The sequence below is a fragment of the Bubalus kerabau genome, chromosome 17, assembly GCF_029407905.1.
Source record: "Bubalus kerabau isolate K-KA32 ecotype Philippines breed swamp buffalo chromosome 17, PCC_UOA_SB_1v2, whole genome shotgun sequence".
Lineage (NCBI taxonomy): Eukaryota > Metazoa > Chordata > Mammalia > Artiodactyla > Bovidae > Bubalus > Bubalus kerabau.
The window spans coordinates 50010385-50034050 of record NC_073640.1 but is presented as its reverse complement, the minus strand read 5'-3'; the positions used below and the strand labels follow the sequence as shown (position 1 = coordinate 50034050).

Below are 23666 nucleotides of genomic sequence, written 5' to 3'. Positions count from 1 at the left end.
TAGTGCTTCATCGAAGTGCAAATGGATAGTGCCTTGGCACCTCCACCTTCCTAACCTGTGGACAGCCTTCACACCTCCCTTTATGTAACCGCCTCCCTTCCTCAGCGACCAGGGGACTGGGTTGGAGTTTGGGAACAGCATGATCATGTCCCATTTCTTTTCCTATAAACAGGACTTTCCATTTCTAAGCCCGATGTTGTCTCCTTACTGGAGCAAGGGAAGGAACCCTGGATGGTTGTGAATGATATGACAAGACCATGGTGCCCAGGTGAGTGAGGGCTGATCCAGTGGTGGGAAGTCACTGGCAATGACAGCCCTGCAGGAGTGTTAACTCATCACAGTAACTTGAGTTATTGTTAGGAAACTCCCTCAAAACACTGCTAAGGAAGAAAAGCCTGAGACATGAGGCCATAAAGAACAGAGCATCTGCTTCCAAGGGAACCTCACCCTTATCCCCATTAACTCCTTCTTGTCCTTTCTTCTCTCATGTTTCATCTCATTTCAAAAAGGAATGTGCCCCTCTTTCTTCTCCAGGGGCACCTGTTTCACCTGTTCTTAGCATTTTTTCTGCAAATGTCTTCATTCCTTAAAAAATACTTATTTTCTTAAAACAGCTTCTCGCTTTACCTAATTTAGCAATCCATTTATTCTCTTACCTTTTGAGAGGTTAGGATGTAGAGTGACTGAGGGAATACTCTAGAATCAGATTTTGTGAGTTCACATCCTGGCTCAGTCACTTACTAGATCTATGAATTTAGGTCAGTTACTTCAATTCTCTGTGCTTCAGTTTTCTCCTCTGCAAATATGATTAAAAATAGTGCCTTCCTCATGTAGTTATTGTGGCTTCTTTATGAGTTAGTATGTGAAAATGCCCAGAACAATGCCAGGCCATAACAATCACTAAATAAATGTTATCAAGTATTTGTAACTGGCACTTGCTCGATAGAGTTGAAGCCTTTGAATACTTGGTTATCGGTTACAACCTCCTGACTTCTTTGTATTGTTGTCATCTGTTTCCCTCTGGGAGCATGTTTTTCTCTATTTGAACAACACCCTTAACATTTCTTTTTGTGTAGGTCTGCTGTTGACAAATTCTCTCAGTTTCTGACCACATGAAAATGTCATTATTCTACCTTCTTTCTTGTAGGATATTTTCACTGAGTATGGAATTCTGTGTTGGCAAGAGTTTTTTTCTCAGCCCAAAGAACTCATTCCACTGCCTTTTTTCTTCCAGTGTTGTCAATAAGTCAAGTTGTTCCAGTTTGGGGAAATATTCCATGTGTATTTAAACTAGTGTTCTTTGGATGGTGCATTCACCTCTTTAAGCCTTTTTATTATATGGTTTAGAGTCTGTATGTCCTTTTAACATTCTCTGTACTTGTACTGTCAAATTCGGAGAGCTGTTAATTGTATTATATATTTTGCTACTATATACAACATTTTTATTAATACAAAGGTGAAATATAGATCCTTGTTGCAAATTGTATTTGCAGTACAGTCCATCCTTCATTTTGCCACTTAGTGCTTTTATTCTTGAATTCTAGTTTTTCTGACATTAATATAAAGTACCCTGTTTTTGTTAGTTTAAAAAATTATTTGTGTCTTTGCTTATCCTTTTTAAAAATTGCCATTTTAAGCATGTCACTATAATCAGAATTAGTTTCCTTTTTAAATCAATTTTAATAGAATTTATCTTTTTAAAATTTTATTTCAAAAACTGGTATTCGACATAGTTATTAGAAAAAATGTGTGATCAGATATAATCAAGGGAAAGTGAAAGTGAAAGAAAGTGAAGTCGCTCAGTAGTGTCCAACTCTTTGCGACCCCATGGACTGTAGCCTACCAGGCTCCTCCCTCCATGGGATTCTCCAGGAAAGAGTACTGGAGTGGGTTGCCATTTCCTTCTCCAAAATTTTAATAGAATTTAATCCATTCTCATTTGTGATCATTCATATGTCTGTTCTTATTCCTGTTGTCTTATTTTATATTTTCTGTTCCTCATTCTTTTTATTTGTTTCCCTCACATTTTATTGCCTTTCAAGCAATTTAGAGGTACAATAATCTTTAACTTGACTTTTAAGAAATGTGCTTAAACCTGCATTTCTCTTCCCACCTAAAGACTGAAATAGGATTTTTTTCCATTTAGTAAAAATTTTGTTTTTAAATATTTATTTGTTTATTTAACTATTTGGCTGCACAGGATCTTTAATTGGCAGTACAGGAGCTCTTAACTGCAGCATGTGAGATCTAACCCAGGGATTGAACCAGGCCCCCTGCACTGGGAGCTCAGAGTCCTAGCCACTGGACCATCAGGGAAGTCCTTCTTTCTGGTAAAGTTTTTTTCCGACATATTTTTATTTTGAAATCATTTTAGTTTAGACTTGTAGAAAATTTGCAAAATTATTATAAGGAATTCCCAAATACCCTCCACTCAGCTTCCCAGGGTTAAAATTTTATATAATCATAGTATAGTTATCAAAACCAGGAAATTAACATCAGTATAGTACTATTAACTGATCTACAGATCTTATTAGAATTTCATCAGTTTTTCCCCTGATGTCCTTCTTCTATACCAGGATCCAGTCTGGGATCCCACATTGCATTTAATTGTTGTGTCTCCTTAGCATCCTCCACTCTGTGACAATTCCTGTCTTTCATGAGCTTGATCCTTTTGATGAGTTCTCTTTTGGAGAATGTCTCTCACTTGTGTTTGTCTTGATATTTTCTACAATTAGATTGAAGTTATGCATCTTTGGCAGGAATACCACAGAAGTGATACTGTGTCCTTCTCTGTGCATCATATCAGGGATTGCAACCCCCAATATGATGTTAATATTACTGGTAGTGTTAACTTGATCAACTTGGTTAAGGTTTCTTCCATATTTCTTTCCTGTAAGGTTACTACTTTTCCAACTGTAATTGGTAATTATCTTGGAGGGAGATACTTCACAGCTACATAGATATGCTATTTCTCCTCACTTTGCCCACTATAATTTTAGTATCCATCTTATCTATAACAGTTAATACAGTAGTGTTGCTGTGTGTTGATTATGTGTCCCTTATTGCCCCTGCATTTATTAATTGGAATTCTTCTGTACGGAAGGGCTTTCCCTACCCCCTTTCCCATTCATCTGCTTATTCAGAGATTTACTTCTATCAGTATAGGCTATTTATTTATTTATGTATCCTATGAGTTGTAGTTCAAAAATACCATTTTTTTGTTGTTGTTCAAATTGCTCATTGGGAAAGCTTTGGCCATTTGGGAACATCTTCAGGTTGACTCCTATGTTCTTTTGGCATTCCCTCTTCCTGTTTTTGACTACTTCCTTATTTTCTGGAGCTTACAACATACTCTGGGTTTATCCTGTATCTTTCTTGCCTCACTCCTGAAATCAGCCAGTCCTCAAAGGAGACCTCGTTTCTTTGATTGGATGGTATGAAATAGTATCTTTGAAATTCTTTATCTGAGCAAAGTAAGACCTTAAGACCTTTACCATCTTTTACTCTACTATGACCTAGACCAGGGGTTGGCATACTACAATCTATGGGTCATGTCCAGCTTGTGGCCAGTTTTTTGTACCATCCACAAGCTAACAATGGCTTATACATTTCATAAGAGTTTAAAATTATATATATGTGACATATACTTTATGTAGTCCATAAAACCTAAAAAAAAATTTACTATGTAGGCCTTTACAGAAAAAGTTTGCCACCTCTGCTTGGATTCACCCCACTCTAATCTTGTTTTAGTGATCTGAAATTCTTGCTTCATACTGTCATTTTTATAATTTATAAATGTATAGTTTGCATTATTCTTAACAGTAATGATATAAATCAGTCATCTGCACACTATGAACTATGGGCCAAATCTGTCCTGCTACCTGTCTTTATATAGCTTATGAGCCTGTTGAATTCTGTAAATGCCTTTTAAGAGAGGCATATACATAATTAAAATCATATGCTTATGGATTTATATCAATATTTGACAGAACTATCTATATGAAACATTTTCGAAAGTGAAATACATAAAATCTGATTACAGATCAGCACTAACAGATAAATATTTACCATCAATTCTGATGCTGGAGAACACTAACCTTGAATTCCAGTTAAGTGAAATGTTACCTTCTGCAGAAAAGAATTCTATGCTTCTCATTCTTTGACCTGTATTACAAAAAAAAAAAAATTATTATGCTTTGAATTTCATCAATAAAAAATGTGTAGCAATTTGTTTTCTCTTTTATTATGTAAGTGCCTACATAACATCCTCATTTTTGTCTCTTGAACCACAAAGCCTAAAATAATTATCATCTGGCCTTATAAAGAAAATCCAACCCCTGATTCAGAGATGCAGTTGAAAGTCCATGTTTGAGGACAAAAGTATATATAATCAAAACTATATTTGCCATGCACTTAAATTAGCCTTAAATTACCAAGACATCTGTACTTCAAAGCTCAGAAACCAAGAACCAGATTTCTGGTTTTCTTTGTACTTGGCTCTATCTTACATTTCCCTGGAAGACTGGACTCCAGAGTTAAGACTGAATAGTCATGATACATTGAGTTACTCAGTGTTTTCTTTCTGTGTGTATTAGTTTCCTACCCTTGTATAACACATTACCACAAACTTGGTGGTTTAAAACAACACATGTATTTTCTCACAGTCCTAGAGATTAGAAATACAAAATATATCTCACTGGGGTAAATTCAGGGTGTCCAAAGGGCTTATTCCTTTATGTAGGCTCTAGGTAAAGATCGGTTTTCTTGCCCTTTTCCAGCTTCTAGAGGCCACCTGCATTTCTTGGATCATAGTCCCCTTCCATCTTCTTCTTTTTTTTTTTTAATGGCTACACCACACAGCTTGCAGGATTGACCAGGAAAACCCACACCCTGGGCAGTGAAAGTGCTGAGAGCTTTTGAAAGTGTGTTTTAATCTGAGACCTGAAGAGAAAATCAGCCATGTAAAGGGTCCAGGACAGGATTCCTGATAGAGATCTAAGATGGAAAAGACCTAAATTTATTCTAGATGCTCAAAGGAGGGCTGTGGTTTGTTACTTATGGAGGAAAGGGGAGAGTACTCAATTTGAAGATGCATTATCTTTGGTGGAGACAGAGCAACAGAATGACTACAAGGACAAGCAGGGACCTGCTTTGCCAAAAACCTGTGAACCATGGCATTGAATTTGAAATCTATTCTAAGTGCAGTGGGGAGGCTATGAAAAAGTTTAAGCAGAGATTTTCATTTGATTGGCACTAGCATCACATGGTAAAATGTGTTAAAATATATAGATGCCTTATTTGTATGAAATGGCCTGAAAAGGCAAATCCATAGAGAGAGAATTAGTGTTGCTCTGCCATTAGTGATTGCCAGGGGCTGGAGGGACTGGAGAATGGGGAGTGGCTGCTTAATAGGCACAGGGTTTCTTTCTTTCTTTTTATTGAAATACCATTGATTTACATGTTTTGTTAGTTTCTGCTGTACAATAAAGTGATTGTTATATATATATCTGTGTGTATGTATATGTATATTCTTTTTCATATTTTTTTCCATTATGGTTTATTATAGGAAATTGAATATAGTGCTATACAGTAGGACCTTGTTCTTTATCCATCTTATATATAATAGTTTGCGTCTGCTAGTCCCAAACTCCCAACCCAACCCTCCCCCGCTCCCCCTTCCACAAGTCTGTTCTCTGTGTCTGTGAGTCTGTGGCACAGTGTTTTTATTTGGAGTGATCAGAATGTTCTGGAGCTAGGTAGTAACAGTGATTGCATGACTCTGGAAATGTACTCTAAACCACTGAATTGTACACTTTAAAATGATTAAATGAGAAATTTCACGTTATGTGAATCTTAACTTTGTATTTCGAGAAGTATGTACACACATGTCTTGTGCCTACACCTAAAGGTTTTGGTTCAGTGTGGGGTGGTTCTTGAAGAACATTTCTTTTGTTACAAGGCTTTCTGGACGATTCTGTCCTCTGGCAGAACTAAGAACCACTGGTTTAACTTGTTTTCTTATTCCTTTCTGGCACCATGTGAGGTCTCATCATATCTTTGCCTTCATGTGCTTTGTAGACATCGCACAGCAATATTTGAGGCTTACACAAGCAGTTCACCAATTATGGTGATTATTTTCATTCTTGTCTCTCTAATCTACTGAAGAATTTTTAAATTTCTCTTAGAGGGAAAGAACAAGTTGTATTTACTTGTTTTCATTTTGCAGACTTGGAGTCAAGGTGTAAGACATTTCTGCAGAAAGATACCTTTGAAGTCATGTCATTCAATTGGGAGCTAATGGAAAGCCTTCAGTGCTATGGTGAAGACTGGGCATACAAAGGCCAGTTCGAAAAACAACAAGTAAATCATGAGTGCTGTTTTAAGCAAGTGACCTATGGAAACATGCCCACTTTTGAGTGTGGGCATACATCACTCACCTTACATCCCAGCAGTGAGACTGGTGAGAAGTCGATTGAATGTAATGAATGTGGGAAAGCATTCAGCCGTGGCTCACACCTTATTCAACATCAGAAAACTCATACTGGTGAAAAGCCCTTTGAATGTAAGGAATGTGGGAAGGCCTTCAGTCGTACCTCACACCTTGTTCAACATCAGAGAATTCATACAGGTGAGAAACCTTATGACTGCAAGGAGTGTGGGAAGGCCTTTGGTCGAACTTCAGAACTCATTCTCCATCAGAGACTTCATACAGGTGTCAAACCTTACGAATGTAAAGAATGTGGAAAGGCCTTTCGACAGCATTCACAACTTATTCTGCATCATAGGACTCATACAGGTGAGAAACCCTACGTCTGTAAAGACTGTGGCAAGGCTTTTATTCGTGGCTCACAACTTACTGTTCATCGGCGAATTCATACAGGTGCTAGACCCTATCAGTGTAAAGAATGTGGGAAGGCCTTTAGACAGCATTCACAACTTACTGTACATCAGAGAATTCATACCGGGGAGAAACCCTATGAATGTAAGGAATGTGGCAAGGGCTTTATTCATAGCTCAGAAGTTACTCGACATCAAAGAATTCATTCTGGGGAGAAACCCTATGAATGTAAAGAATGTGGGAAGGCCTTTAGACAGCATGCACAGCTTACACGACATCAGAGAGTTCATACAGGTGACAGACCCTATGAGTGTAAGGACTGTGGAAAGGCCTTCAGTCGTAGTTCATACCTTATTCAACATCAAAGAATTCATACAGGTGACAAGCCCTATGAATGCAAGGAATGTGGGAAAGCCTTTATTCGTGTTTCACAACTGACTCATCACCAGCGAATTCATACTTGTGAGAAACCCTATCAATGTAGGGAATGTGGAATGGCCTTCATTCGTAGTTCACAACTTACTGAACATCAAAGAATTCATCCTGGTATCAAACCTTATGAATGTAGAGAATGTGGGCAGGCCTTTATTCTTGGCTCACAGCTCATCGAACACTACAGAATTCACACTGGCTAAAAAGCCTTGGTGTTAGGGACGTAGGGAAGCCTTTATGTGGAATTCATGCCTCGCTCAGTAGTAAATAATGCATAATGTAATGTAATTATTGTCAGAGAACCTTCATTTGTCACTTCTATTATGGAACATCAGGTAACTCATACCACAAGAAAATTCAATAAATGTGGGAATTCTTTTTGCCTCATACTCACTGTTTACTAAGGGAATCAGGGAGCTTATACTGAAAAACATTTAATATGAATATAGAAAAGCCTCATATTACCACTTAAAATATATTAAACTATGAGAATTCCTAATAGAAAATGACCCTATTAAAGTATTTATGGCTGTGCCTTTTGCCATTTACCTTATTTAATTAACAATATCTCACTTCCACCAATTGCTGACTATACAACATTGCACAAATTATGCAGTGTCTGAGTTCCTCAGTTTGTTTATTTTTAAGCAGTGATAATTATGTGTATCTAAATAGAGTTTTTGTGAGGACTGTCAGAAATTTTACATAAGCCCATGCTCAATAAATATTGTCATTAATTAATAACAGTATTACTGTTAAGGACATAAGTCCTAGGGTGGCTCAGATGGTAAAGAATCTGTCTGCAATGCCAGAGACCCAGGTTCAATCCCTGGATCAGGAAGATCCCCTGGAGAAGGGAATGGCAACCCACTCCAGTATTCTTTCCTGGAGAACCCCATGGACAGAGGAGCCTGGTGGGCTACAGTCCATGGGGTCTCAAAGAGTCGGACACGACTGAGCGACTAAGCATACATACATATTACTATTAAGGTGTTAGGAGTACATGTAAGAGGTGGGCCTTATGAATATATCAAATGTGAAAAAACCTTCAAAACCACCTCTTCTGAAAAACAGTAGCAAAGTAATTATCATGAGAAGATGTTCATTTAAAGGGTTGTAAAATTTGAAGATTAGAAATGGAACAGAAGAATAGTCAAAGAAATTTGCCCAACTAAGGAATCTAAAACCACCTCCAAGTATAACTTTAAGAGAATCAAAACTAAAACTACAAACTAGAAGTGAAGGACAGTGAATTCTGCATATCAAAACCAGTGCATGGGACTTCCTTGGTGATCCAGTGGTTAAGAGCCTGTACTTGCACTGCAGGAGGCACGGGATTGATCCTGCATGACGCCTGATATGGTCAATAAATAAACAAACAGTTCAGTGTAACCAAAGCTGTACTCCTATCAGAACCCAAGGTATAAAGGTAGATTAAAGAATTCAAGTAAATCTCCAGCATCTACTCCTTGCCAATCACACTAAACACATGAAGTGAGTGGTCAACTAAAAGGGGAAATTATCACATCAACCCAAGTTAACAGTAAGAATGATTATTAAAAATAAAAGAAAAAGCCAATAAAATCAGAAACAATAGTAGACCTAAACTGAAAGTTAACAATAGACCTTCCCTGGTGGTCCAGTGGTCAAGAATCCACCTTTCGGTGTAGGGAACATGGGTTTGATCCCTGATCCAGGAAGATTCTACATACCCCAGGGCAGCTAAGCCAGTGTGCCACAACTACTGAGCAGCCCATGCACGCAACTAGAGAAAGCCCATGTGCAACAATGAAGACCCAGCCCAGCCAAAAATTTAAAAATACATAAAATTGTTTAAAAACAAATTTAGTAGACAATTGAGATGTAAGGAAAAAAAGACATTTAGCAGTATGAATGAGGAGGAGGTATTTTTTAAAAATAGCTATGATGCTTGACTATTTAGAAATCTAGAAAGAATGGATTTTTCTAAAAATATCAAAATTGATTTAAGAAAATATGGGATTTCTGAACAATCGGTGATTGTGAAAGAACATAAAAAGTCATCCAAGCTCTGTCTCTTTAGAGAAAACAGTTTAACCTACAAAACCTTAAAGAACAAATAATCCCTGAGAGAAGCTTGCCAATTCATCATCAAGGCTAAATAAAATTATGATTAAAGAAACTCAACAAGGATAGCTCCTGAAGAACAAACTGTAGATAATTATCATTTGTGAAGATAAATAGAATTCCAGTTAATTTAATCCAGTTTATCAGATTGCCAGTTAATTTAATCCAGTTTATCAGAATTAATTTTAGATGGAATGTCTGGAATTGTACCCATTTCTGGATTAAATATTCAGTTCAGTTCAGTTCAGTTGCTCAGTCGTGTCCGACTCTTTGCGACCCCATGAATCACAGCACGCCAGGCCTCCCTGTCCATCACCAACCCCGGAGTCCACCCAAACCCATGTCCATTGAGTTGGTGATACCATCCAACCATCTCATCCTCTGTCATCCCCTTCTCCTCCTGCCCTCAATCTTTCCCAGCATCAGGGTCTTTTCAAATGAGTCAGCTCTTCGCATCAGGTGGCCAAAATATTGGAGTTTCAGCTTCAACATCAATCCTTCCAGTGAACACCCAGGACTGATCTCCTTTAGGATGGGCTGGTTGGATCTCCTTGCAATCCAAGGGACTCTCAAGAGTCTTCTCCAACACCACAATTCAAAAGCATCAATTCCTTGGCACTCAGCTTTCTTTAAATATTAGAATTTTGATATTGTAACTGCAGGATATAATGGTAATGGGGGAAAAGGCCTTGATCCAACTCCAGGGACATCCAGGTCAGGGCCTGTGAATGAATCTGCGAATCTTAGAACACATCCCCTCAGCTCTCGTGGTGGCCTGGGGCAGAATACCCATTGCACCCAGTGTCTGGGGCAGAATACCCATTGCACCCTGATGCCGTCCATCTTCTCAGTCATCCTGAGTGTTCATTCAAAATACCTGCATTTTCTGCATATACTACTGCCTACAAAGGGTTTAGAAAGCAGTGTGCTGCATGTCATTTTTCTTTAAGTGGCTTAATGATTAGGATGTACAGTTGGAAGGGCTCAAAGCTATGACATTAAAAATTATCTCTCATGGGACTTCCCTGGTGGGATGGGGCTTCCCTCATAGCCCAGTTGGTAAAGAATCCTCCTGCAATGCAGGAAACCCCCGTTCAATTCCTGGGTCAGGATGATCCGCTGGAAAAAGGATAGGCTACCCAGTCCAGTATTCTTGGGCTTTCCTTATGGCTCAGCTGGTAAAGAATCTGCCTGCAGTGAGGGAGATCTGGGTTCGATGGCTGGGAAGACCCCCTGGAGAAGGGAAAGGCTACGCAGTCCAGTATTCTGGCGTAGAGAATTCCATGGACTATACAGTCCATGGGGTCACAAATAGTCGGACATGACTAAGTGACTTTCAGTGGATAAGACTCTGTGCTTCCACTGCAGGGGGCACAGGTACCATCCTTGGTCAAGGAACTAAGACCCTGCTTGCCAAGCGACACAGCCACAGAAAAGAAAAATAACTCTGAATAGTTTAAACGCAGGCACAGGATAAAAATATTCAAGTTAAATTTTGTATTCACATCAGTGAATCTTCACACATTCTTCTCACCCTGTCGCCCTTCATGTAGCAATCACTGCTATCAAGTTCATGTATATACTTCCTGATTTCTCTGTTTGCTTAAGTGTAAACATACACATAACACTCTTTATAAAAATGCTTTATATAAGTGGTAGCAAATTTCTGTACATTTCTATGAATAGTTTTGCTTAGCCATATACCTTAAAGATTAGACCACATCGATCCATAGTGGCCTTATTCTTTTATAACAGCTGCATAGTATTCCATACGTGTTTCATACTTCTTTAACTTCATCAATTTAGTTTTTACTAACTTTTGCTCTTTCCAACAATCCAATAATATCCTTGCACATACATTATTTCATATGTGTGTAATAGATCCTTAAGATGAATTTCTAAAAGTGGAAATGTTAGATCAAAATGTATATACTTTTTTAAAGCTTTCTATCCTCACAGACTCTTACAATGTACCCAGTGCTCCCATGACCAACTTCAATAATTACCATTTTATGGCCAGGCTTGTTTTATCTGTATTTCCACCAACTCCTCCAACTCCATGTTGTTTTTGAAATAAAACCCAGATATATCATTTCAACTATAAAATTTTTAATATGTATCTCTAAAATATATTATAATTTTACAAAAGATTTTCACACCTTAAAAAAATTGAGAGTACTGCCTTAATGCTATTACATATCTGATAGGCAGTGTTCCTTTTTGATTGTCTCATGAATGTCAATTTTTTAAAAGTTAATCAGGATCCAAATAATGTCCAAAAATTGCAGTTGATATGTTTTTTAAGCCTCAGTCTATGTATTCTCCTTTATCCTTGTTTTTGCCTCCAGCAATTTAATTTTTGAAAAAACTATTTTGCTTGCCTTACAGTTTTTTAAACCTTGGTTTTTGCTGGCAGATCCCAGTGGTCAGTTTAACGTGCTCCTCTATCCTTGGTTATTTCCTATGAGTTGGTACTTGATATCAAGGATACATTGAGGTTCAATTTTTGTTGTTAAGATTTCTTATAAGTGGTTAATATTGAGAGGCATAATAGATGTCTTTTTATGATGTAGCAGCCATTGATGTTCAATTGGTAAATCTGTTAATAGGGACTACAAAATGATATATTATTTCTTTTTCCTTTTTTAGCTAGAATACTTTGATAAAGAAAAACGTCCCCTAAACTGCTGTTTGGTTACCCATGTAAAGAAAGGCAAGTTTCCAAAATAATGAGCTGGTTCTCTAGCCTACTGCCATGGTAACCAGTGAGTTTAGGGTGGTGTGTATGTGAAACATACTCAGTACATTTAAATCTATGTAAGCTGTACTCTCACTGATGCTCAGATTGTTCCCTGTGTGGTTTGACACTGGAGTGTCAAAAAGGACACTGGTCTTTGATCACTGGCCTGGTGTCGACCACAGTAGGCTGCCCCGAGCTCGTCTTGTTCATTTCCCTAGTTCCCACCTTGACGTAGCCATTTTCTAAGGAGTCCTTTTTCTTTCTGCTATTTTGGTGCTTTCCAAAATGGTATTTAGAAACCACAGTCACTAGTTGTACGTCATTCTGCTGTTTGGACATTTTTTTATATAAATACACATTTTAGGCCATTTTGTACAAATCACTCAAGTGCCTTCAGGAAGATTATGCATCTATGCATCTGCCCACTTTACAAGAGATCCCAAAGCACCGCATGAATTCCTCTAACATTTATTGAATGTTCACCATTGGCTGAGTGAAAAATGGAAAAGTCACTTTTGTTTTCTCTTTCATTCCTTTGATTATGATGAATAGAGATGACCATTGTTCACATATTTGTTGACCACTGGTTTTGCTTTCAGCATGGTGCCTAAAATATAGTAGGTGCTCAATAAATATTCATTAATTGAATAAATTAATTGCATGTTCATATGCTTTATTCACTTAATATTGAGGTAGTCATATTTTTCTTACTTAAAAGAACTATTTTTGAGAGGAATAAATGTGTACAAAATTCCTAGTACAATGCCTGAAATTCACCAAGTGTTAGTTCCCTGCCTTGGTGTTTGTGTCCATTGTCATTTGTGCCTCTGATTTGGCTTATTTTTCTACTTTAAGATAAAGAAATTGAGGGACTTCCCTGGTGGTCCAGTGGCTAAGACTCCACACTCCCAGTGCACAGGGCCCAGTTCAATCCCTGGTCAGGGAACTAGATCCCACATGCTGCAACTAAGGGCTCACATGCTGCAACTAAGGGCTCACATGCTGCAACTAAGAGCTCACATGCTGCAACTAAGGGCTCGCATGCTGCAACTAAGGGCTCGCATGCTGCAACTAAGGGCTCGCATGCTGCAACTAAGGGCTCACATGCTGCAACTAAGAGCTCACATGCTGCAACTAAGGCCCAGTGCAGCCAAATAAATAAATAAAAATTTTATTAAAAGAAAGATAAGTTGAGAGACAAAGTAGTTTGCCCAAGGCCTCTGAAGTGGAAGATTCTAATTTCAAGGACAAGAGCAAGACAGGGTAGAGTTTCATGTGTACAGATTTGAGGGTATGACTGAAAAGGAAAAAGATAAGTGTTTTTTCAGATAATCTATAAATTTCAGTCTGAAAACATACTGGTGGCTCAGACGGTAAAGAATCCACCTGCAATGCAGGAGATCTGGGTTTGATCCCTGGGTTGGGAAGATCCCTTGGAGAAGGGAACAGCTACCCACTCCAATATTATGGCCTGGAGAATTCCATGGACTGTATAGTCCATGGGGTTGCAAAGAGTTAGACACGACTGAGTGACCTTCACTTATAAATTACAGGCAGAAAAAAAAGAACAAAAAAACAAAAAAAATAAATTACAGGCAGTTCATGGCCCTAACACAGAAAGTGGAAATGCTAGGAACAAAGGATGAAAGAACTTAATGAGATTTTTGTTTGTTTTATCCTTATAAAAAAGTAAAAATGCCCAAATAGAATACAGAGAATATAGGAAAATGGGAGGGAAAAACATTTGCCTTAAACATAAATGTTACCATTTTTGCATACTTCCTTCTAGCTTTTAAGTTTTTAAAAATTCAAACTTTGTTTTTACTATGGAACACTTCAAACATACGCAGAAGTAGAAAGTATAGTAGAATGAGCCCTCATATTCTCATTACCCTGCTATATAAACCATCAGCCCAGGGACTTCCCTGGTAGCCCAGTGGTTAAAAGACTTTGCCTTCCAATGCAGGGGGTACAGATTTGATCCCTGGTTGGAGAGCTGAGATCCCACATACCTTACGGCCAAATAGAAGCAATATGGTAACAAATTCAATAACTTTTAAAAATAGTCCACATCAAAAAAAATCTGAAAAACCGTCAGCCCGTGGCCAGTGTTGTCTGTACTCACATCTACTTCCTGTTTCATTGGATTTTTTTTGAAAGCTGATCTCACATCTGAAAATATTTCAGTAATTATCTCTTAAAGAGACTTTTAAAAAACATAAGAGACTTTTTAAAAATTCTAAAAAATTAGAATTTCTAATCCTGAGCCACTAGTAGAAAACAGTAAAATTTTCTACCAAATCCATTTTAGCTGATTCTCACTGTGATTGCAGAGAAAGTTGTTTCATATGCATAGGAGAATTAGGAATTTAGGAAAAGACTTTCCTAGAAACGACATTCTCTCCCAGATTCTCTCTTCTCTTTTCAAAAAGAAAAATTTCACAGGTGTGATTGTGAAATGTGAAGGGTTTTTTTATTGTTTGTATTAAAAATAACTGACATGGTACAAGTCTTAACCATAATTCTAAATCTTTGATGTATTTAGAATTGCATTTGCTACTCTGTTCCAGGAGGCAGTCAGATACCTGTTGAATGACTGAGTTAATAATAAAGTATGCAAGTAATAGAATATTTTTATGGTGAGGAGAGATGTAGGTGGGGAAGTTCCCTTTACAAAAAAAAAAAATTTTTAAGATAAATATAGATGTGAAATTCCTCACTTAGAAGTCACCATGCCTTAAACCTTGGCTGAAGAATTTCACGAGTAATTCCAAAGAATTAACTTTTTTTTTTTTTTGGCTGTGCTGTGTGGCTTGCAGGATCTTAGTTCCCTGACCAGGGATCCAACCCAGGTCCCAGTAAAAGCACCAAGTTTTAACCACTGGACCACTAAGGAATTCCCAAGAATTCACATATTTTAATTTTGGAAATAAAGTTTGATATTTCATCTTTGTTAGATTCATAAGCAACATTAATGATGGACCAGGTTGCTTTACTATTCCAGCTAGGAATCGCTCCGGCATCTCAAGTGTAATATCTAAAGCCAGGTTTACATTTCCACCACCCCCACCTTACAGCTCCAAAATCCTCTTTTCCTTCCACATTTCTAACATAACTTCTAACAATGTCCCAGTCGGCCTGGTCTCCCAAGCCATAAATAGACTATTGACTATGAGTTCTGGTACCTTATCTTCCACATTTGAAATATTAGCTTTAGGATCAGGTCTGGACTCTAACACTAGATAGATATGATAACCTAGCTTCTCTAAGCATCTGTTTGGGGCTCATCATAGTACCTCATGGAGTTATCATGAAAACTTCAATGTGAAAACCTAGCCGAGTTTCCAGCACAACAATAAAATCAGAAAGGAAAGTCTGATGTTACATAACAATTCAAAGTTACTTTAATAATTGCAGGCATACCTAAGTTGACCCATTCCTAGTCATACAAATAAGCTCCTCTAATTCAGTAAATGGCCCCCCATTGCCCACCCTGATACCCAGGGACCCTCCTTGGCCTGCCTTTCCCTGGTTATTTTGAAATCTCTTTTGCTTCTACCACTGGGGCATTTCTGGAACACACACCCCTTTGGTGAGTACCATGAAGAGGTATTTTAGGGTGATAAGCCCTGCAGCCAGAATTCCTGAGTTCAAATCCAAGTACTGCTCCTTTACTTGCCAAGTGGCCTTGAACTAGCTTCATAATTTGTGTCTAGGTAGTAATTCTCATGTGAGGATACAAATAATATATGCTTAGAGCATGTCTGGAACATAGTAAAGGTTGAGTACATTTATTTTAATTCAGTTCAACTCTATTCATTGAGCACCTACTATATGCCAGGCACTATTCTAGGCCCTGGAGATACAGCAGTGAACAACAGAGACAAAAGCCCTTCCTTCCTGCAGGTTGTATTCCACACAGGGGAAGAGAGACCAACATCATAAGTCAATTTTTGTTGGAAGGTGTTCTGCATTGAGGTGAAAAAAAGGGCAGGGCAAGGAGATCAGGCTTGGGAGGGAGGTTGCAATACAGCGATTGCTAGTTATTGTCATCACCAAGTATTTAATAATTGTTCTATTATATATGTTAATACATATATGTGTCTTACTTATTAATTAATGAACTCATTACTGTTTATCATTTGTTGTTGTTGTTTAGCCGCTGAGTCCTGTCTGACTCTGCGACCCAATGGACTGTATATAGACCACTACGATCCTCTGTCCATGGAATTCTCCAGGCAGGAATACTGGAGTGGGTTGCTATTTCCTTCTCTGGGTGATCTTCCCGACCCAGAGATCGAACCCACAATCTCCCGCTTTGCAGGCAGTTTCTTTACCACTGAGCCACCTGGGAAACCCTTATTTATAGTTGTGCTGTGCTAGGTCACTTCAGTCGTGTCTGACTCTTTCCGACACTCTGGACTGTAGCCCACCAGGTTCCTCTGTCCGTGGGATTCTCCAGGCAAGAATACTGGAGTGGGATGCTATGCCCGCCTCCAAGGGATATTCCTAGGATCAAACCTGTGTCTCTTTCCTTTCTGGCATTGGCAGGGGATTCTTTACCACTAGCACCACCTGGGAAGCCCTTATTTATAGTTATTAAGTGCTAATTATTAAGTAGGGGGATTCCCTGGTGGCTCAGATGGTAAAGCGTCTGCCCGTAATGCGGGAGACCCAGATTCGATCCCCGGGTCAGGAAGATACCCTGGAGAAGGAAATAGCAACCCACTTTGGTACTCTTGACTAGAAATTCCATGGATGGAAGAGCCTGGTGGGCTACAGTCCATCAGTGATAGTTGTTTATCATTGTTACAATTTTTATTATTGTCTTAAGTCAGCCCTCATCATCTCTTATCTTCCATCAGAAAGCTGTATCTAAAATCAAGTATAACTGTTCCATCAATAGTCTTCACTCACTTAAGGAATAGAGTAACCTAACTGAACCTTAGCTCTGCTTTGCTCACCAGCTCCAGCTCTTAGGCCTCCCTCTGGATCTACCTAAGTCACTTGCAGCTCATCCTCACAGCATATCATGATTTCCTGTGACATAATGACATGAGAAAGGGACAATGTCACTCTGGACCAAATCTGAAATGAGAGACAATAATGCTCTGCAACCACAAAAATGACATGGTTCATGGTCATGACTATTCTTCTAGCTTCTAATACCCAAGGGGACGTGGGGACTTTCCTGGTGGCCCAGTAGCTAAGGCTCCACACTCCCAGTGCAGGGGGCCTGGGTTCCATCCCTGGTCAGGGTTCCTGGACCCCACACACTGCAACTTAAGAGTTTGTATGCCACAACTGAATATCCTGCATGCTGCCATGAAGACCCGGCACAGGCAAATAAATAAATATTTATTTTAAAAAGCCTGACATGAAGGGGAAAGGTATCGGGAAAGACAGATTTTCTTGGGCAGCTTTCACCTTCATTAGATGCCCAGAGTCCTGATGCAGGAACTGGAAGGATGCTTCGGGCCTTGGCAAGCAAACACATCCCCCCTTGGGGAACATGGATGGCCTCTGAGAACAGAAACCTTGAAATCCAGAGGGCAGCCCCTGGCTCAGGCTCCCTCCTGGGGATGGTCAGGGTCTTGAGACACTTTGCTGGGGAAGGGCAGAGAAGAGGCTCCCAGACTCACCTGACTGTGCCCCACCCTCCTTCAACCTGGGGGATCAGTCCTTACCCTCTGACCTGCATACACCTTTTCTGATACCCACACAGTCCAGCAGCTCTTTCTGCTTATACCCACACCAGCGGGGAAATCAGTCCCCTCTTCCTTTCTCACCCACGATGCCTGGGGATATAGTAACAGCCCTGTTTTGCAAATGAAGAAACAGACTTGGGGTGGTTAAAGCAAAGCAAGCAACAGAACCAGGATCTGAATTCATATTGGGCTTAGTAGCAAGCCCAATAAGATACCTCAGAGAGACAGTGAGGAAAAACTAGAATAGGGACTTCCCTGGTGGGTCCATTGGTTAAGACTCCACCCTTCCAATGCAGGGAGCGTGGGTTCCATCCCTGGTCGGGGAACCAAACTACGTTCCCTTGTGCTGCATGGTACAGCCAAAAATAAATAAATAAAAATTTAAAATAAAAATCCACAATGGGAAAAATAGGACAGTGGGAAATGGTGGGGGTTGGGGGGTGGGGCATAGGAAATGGGACAATGGGGAAAAAAAGAAACAACCAAAACTGAATTTATATCTAAGGAGTAAAAGTGAAAGTCGCTCAGCTGTGTCCTACTCTGTGACCCCATGGAGTATATCCTGCCAGGCTCATCTGTCCATGGAATTCTCCAGGCAAGAATGCTGGAGTGAGTAGTTGCTCCCTTCTCCAGGGGATCTTCCCCACTCAGGGATCAAACCCAGGTCTTCTCCAGCATTGTAGGCAGATTCTTTACCTAAGGAGCCATAGCCTAAACCAAAATCACAAAGATTTACTCCTATATTTTCTTCTCAGTTTCATAGTTTTAGCTCTTTGATCCATTTTGAGTTAGTTTTGGCATATGGTATGAGGAAGATCCCAACTTAATTCTTTTGCCTGTAGACACACCATTTTTTATTACTATCCTTTCCCCTACTGTATGCTCTTGGCACTGCACTTTACTCTTACTATCTATCATCTTATTTTTGACCACAAGGTTCAGAACTACCCCTGGTATGAGAAGGAAGGGAAGGAGGGAATGGTGACTACTAATATGCTTTTTGGAAATCTGCAGAAGTTTACCCTGTCAGTTAAAGTTCTGAGTTTAACTTCATACTGGCACTTCTGCTTAGTAAAATTCGAGAGAATTCTATCTACTGCTAGAAAAACAAATGTTCAACTGAGCTTCAGCTACCAACTTTCAATGCATTTTTTAATAATTTTATTTATTTACTTATTTATTTTTGGCTGTGCTAGATCTTCGTTGGTGCGCAGGCTTTTCTCTAGCTGTGGCAAGTGGGCGCTACTCTCTAGATGTGGCGTGAGGGCTTTCCATTGCGGTGGCTTCTCTTGATGCAAAGCACCGGGCCTAGGGCACGAGGGCTCGGTAGTGGTAGTTCCCGGCCTCTGTGGCACAGGCTCAACAGCTGTGGTGCATGGGCTTAGTTGCTCCTCGGCATGTGGGATCTTCCAGGAGCAGGGATCAAACCTGTGTTTCCTGCGTTGGCAGGTGGATTTTTAACCTCTGAGCCACCAGGGAAGCCCTCAAAATCCAACTGTACATGTTATCTGAACTAGTTAATCGTGCTTAGAATGAATGGTTTTACTGTTAGAAGAAAAAGATTAATGAAATGAAGAGATGTGTTCAAATTCCACTGCTGGATCAGAAAACATAAATAATGGCAATGTTGAGAAAAAGCGTTGATTCAGCAGACTTCTTAGAGCAACATTATCAAAGGAAAAAAATACAAGACTTTAACACATATATATGGAATCTAGAAAAATGGTACTGAAGAATTTATTTGCAGGGCAACAATGGAGAAACAGACATAGAGAACAGACTTATGGGGACATGGGGAGAGGGAAGAGAGGAAACTTACATTACCATATGTAAAATAGATAGCCAATGGGAATTTGCTGTATGGCTCAGGAAACTCAAACAGGGGCTCTGTATCAACCTAGAGGGGTGGGATGGGGAGGGAGATGGGAGGGAGTTTCAAAAGGGAGGAGATATATGTATACCTATGGTTGATTCATGTTGAGGTTTGACAGAAAACAGCAAAATTCTGTAAAGCAATTATCCTTCAATAAAAAATAAAAAAATATAAGACTTTATCATGAAGATTATTTTTTTAATGGTTTATCAAATATATAAAATTCAAGGAAAATGTCATGCCACAATATATTTCTCTATGGTTATATTCTTACCAAAAAAAAAAAAAAGAGAATTTAACTAAAGATGCATGAGGGACATCCTCGGTGGTCCAGTGGTTAAGAATCCACCTTACAGCACAGGGGCACAGGTTCGATTCCTGGTCCAGGAATGAAAACCTCACATACCGCGGAGCAACCAAGCACCTGTGCCACAAGCACTGAGCCCGTGCTCTGCAACAAGAGAAGCCACAGCCACAAGAATCCCACAGGACGCAACCAGAGAGTAACGCCCCCTCACCGCAACTAGAGAAAGCCCATACTCGGCAACGAAGAGCCTGTGGGCCACAGCAAAGACCCAGCATGGCCAAAAATAAATAAAAATTAATTAAAAAAAAAGAAACATGGACATACAGCACACCCACCTGCTGCTGTGTCCAGAGGATGCTGTGCTGTGCCGTGCAGATCACTGTTTCAGGACCAAGGCACTCTGTCCTTCATCTGCTTGAAGTGCTGGCTGGTAATGCCTTGCAGCTGAGTTCTCCCCAGTGCGTGCTCTCAGCTAAAGAAAGATTTCTATTTGCAACTCCGTCTGGTGATGAATGTTAACTATACTTGTGGCGGTGCTCATTTTGCCGTATATACAAATATCAAATCGTTGTGTTGTACGCCTCAACTAATAGAACGTTATATATCAAAATTATATCTAAATTTAAAAATTAAAAAAAAGACAAAAGGTCAAATAAAGATTGCAATGTGATAGCCCCTTTCTAGAGATGCCTTATACATGCACACATCAGAGATACTGTGAGCTTAGTTCCAGGCCACCATGATAAAGTGAATAACACAATAAAGTGAGTCACATCAATTTTTGGTTTCCCAGGGCATATGAAAATTATGTTTACTCTATACCATAGCCTATTAAGAGTACAATAGCATTATATCTTTTAAAAGTACATACCTTATTTTTAAAATCCTTTATTGCTATAAAGTGCTAACCTTCATCTGACAACGCAAGGTTGTCACAGACCTTTAATTAGTAAAAACCACAATATCTGCAAAGCACAATAAAGTGAAGCATAATAAAACAAGGTACGCCTGTATCCAGTTACTGGTTGATGCTAGCGATTCCAGCCCCATTGTCCCAACTTGGAGAACTCTGAGAGGCCATCCAAGCTCCACAGCTCCCCTAGGCCTGATGTAGAACACCTGAGGAAGAGGCCCTCCCAGGGCCTGAGATCCAGAGCTTGTTGGAGAGGGCATGGCTATGGCTCACCGAAGGGCAGAGAGTATGGTGGTGGTGGATCTTGCTGGAAATGTGCCACTTGGAACTTGTTGGAATGGAAATCCACTCTGGTGTGTCAGGGAAAGCTGTTTGAGGGGAAGTGTCTCACCCGAGGTACTCTGCTATAAAACCACCCAAAGAGGACACTTCCCTGCTGGTGCAGTGGTTAAGATGCCATGCTTCCACTGCAGGCGGTGTGGGTTCAGTCCCTGGTCCAGAACTAAGACCCCACACAGCAGGACTACAGGGGAAAAAACAAAGCTACTGGCCACTAGGCGCTACTTGGCTGCTATGTACTTTACGCTGTGCAGTGCCCTGGTTCAGGAGAAGCTGAGAATGCCGTGGGAACCTGGTGCTAGAAACTGCCCACACTGCAGGAGCTGGGCATCAGGGAAGCCAAGCACACTGTAGGAGCCTGGCCATTGAGCACAACAGAACGAGGACGCAGACCCCCCCTTTCCATTCTGCAGTCTCCATCAACCTCTACTGATGAAACTTATCATCATGCCAACTGGCAAAGAAAAAACTTTTTTTAATGACCCTATATTCATTTTCACGAAACAGACAAAAGGGTGAATTAGAGCTAAAGGGCAATAAATCAGTAATCAACACTCTCTCTTGGACTAATTAATGTAGCACGCTCTACACCCATGTAAACCCATATACAACTGCAAAATGAGAAACTTAGTCGTGTAACTAACAAGATACAGCTGTCCTCATTACAAATGAAGAAATTCTCCCCCTTTCCCCTAAGTGAGATGCACAGACCCCAAAAGTCACTGTATGCATTACTGGCTATATTAATTACTCCTCAAGTCACAGTCTGACTGAATACTAGTTTAAGGCTCAATTGTAAAGTAACGTCCAACAACTTGCATATAAACTAAAAATGTATCAAGGAAAGAGGAGAAGATAGCATGTACAAATAAATACATACAGTAGGAAAATGGGCGACTGGCCATTCTTCGTGGCTCAGATAGTAAAGAATGCCTCCAATGCAGGAAATCCAGGTTCAATCCCTGGGTCAGGAAGATCCCCTGGAGAAGGGCATGGCAACCTACTCCAGTATTTTTGCCTAGAGAATTCCATGGACAGAGGAGACTGGTGGGTTATAGTCCATGGGGTCGCAAAGAGTAGGACACAACTGAACAGCTAACACACACACAGGCAAATAAGAGACTTCACTGGGGGCCAGTGGCTAAGACTTGGGGCTCCCAACGCAGGGGGCCGGGGTTCAATCCCACAATCCGCAACTAAAGAGCTCGCCTGCCATAACAAACAGCCAGCACAGTCAAGCAAGTACATGTTTTTTTTAAATAGGCAAATGGGAAATATGGAAAACCACTACAATTTTCATTTTTGTAACCGGTCACAAGGCCATAATTGATAGCTTCCTTCTTCTTCAGCGCATTCTGTATTTCCACCACCCTCTCAGTCAGAACCTCATCTGCTCCAGGTTCTTTACCTGGTGGGGTGATCCGTTTTGATTGTCTCCTACTCACGCCACTGCTAAAGGAGGGTTCCTTTACCTTAACCTTATCTGTACTTGCATTTGGTGTTGACAAAGTATCAGTGAAACAACTTAGGACTTGGCACTTTCACTGCTGAGGGCCCAGGTTCAATCCCTGGTTGGGGAACAAAGATCCCACAAGGCATACGGCTCAGCCAAGAAAAAAAAAAAAAAAAAAAAAACTTCTATTTTGGGATATAGTGTATATAATTTTTCCATAATAAATCAACAGATAAGTTAGAACTCTACATCTCAATAATAAGGGCATATATCTCATCAAACCAAACCTACACTGCTGTGAAATACTAAGAAGCAATTCTTTTTAGGCCATCAAGTCTGGCATAGATTTGATATAGTCTATTTCCTTAGAATACTGATACTGCAAACTTCACAATACTTTTCATTTATGTGACATATCAAGATAATTTTATGAGGGAATTCCCTGGCAGTCCAGTGGTTAGGACTCCATGCTATCACCAAGGGTTTGGGCTCAATCCCTAGTTAGAGAACTAAGATCCTGCAAGCTATGCGTACTGCCAAAGGGAAAAAAAACACAAAAAGATAATTTTATGACACTTTAGTTTTATTTAAATTCAACTCTATACTCACAGGATTGAACATACCACCAGGATTATAAAAAGGCATTATTAATCAGTACACATGAAACTGAAAAACTTGTAAAGGAATTACAAGCGATGGAGCTATAAGTATGACCAGAAAAGATAGTGGAGCTATTAAACTATTGGGAGAATTACAGGAATAATTCTTTATATAACAAAACTTTGGCACCCAAAGAGATTCTTCTGAATCTTATTAGATGCATTGTTTTCAAATGCAGTAAGAATTGTTAAAATGAATCTCATCAAAGAGCTGAATTAATGAAATATTTTGTTCAAATACTGGGGCTTTATACTGAAATGTGTTGATTGGTTGGGATCAAGGTAAAGTTTTGCACGT

General features: G+C 39.6%; 1 protein-coding gene across 6 annotated transcripts in view; it reads left to right on the top strand.

The window, feature by feature from the left end:
• Nucleotides 1-18207, top strand: part of ZNF565 (zinc finger protein 565) — a 38673-nt gene extending 20466 nt beyond the window's left edge. For all 6 annotated transcript variants that reach the window (XM_055553351.1, XM_055553348.1, XM_055553349.1 and 3 more), the window contains 2 exons: nt 173-268; nt 6227-18207. In XM_055553351.1, the coding sequence (XP_055409326.1) occupies nt 173-268; nt 6227-7473 (1343 nt within the window). In that variant the 3' untranslated portion in view covers nt 7474-18207. The remainder of the gene's footprint in view (nt 1-172; nt 269-6226) is intronic.
• Nucleotides 18208-23666: the final 5459 nt, after the last annotated feature.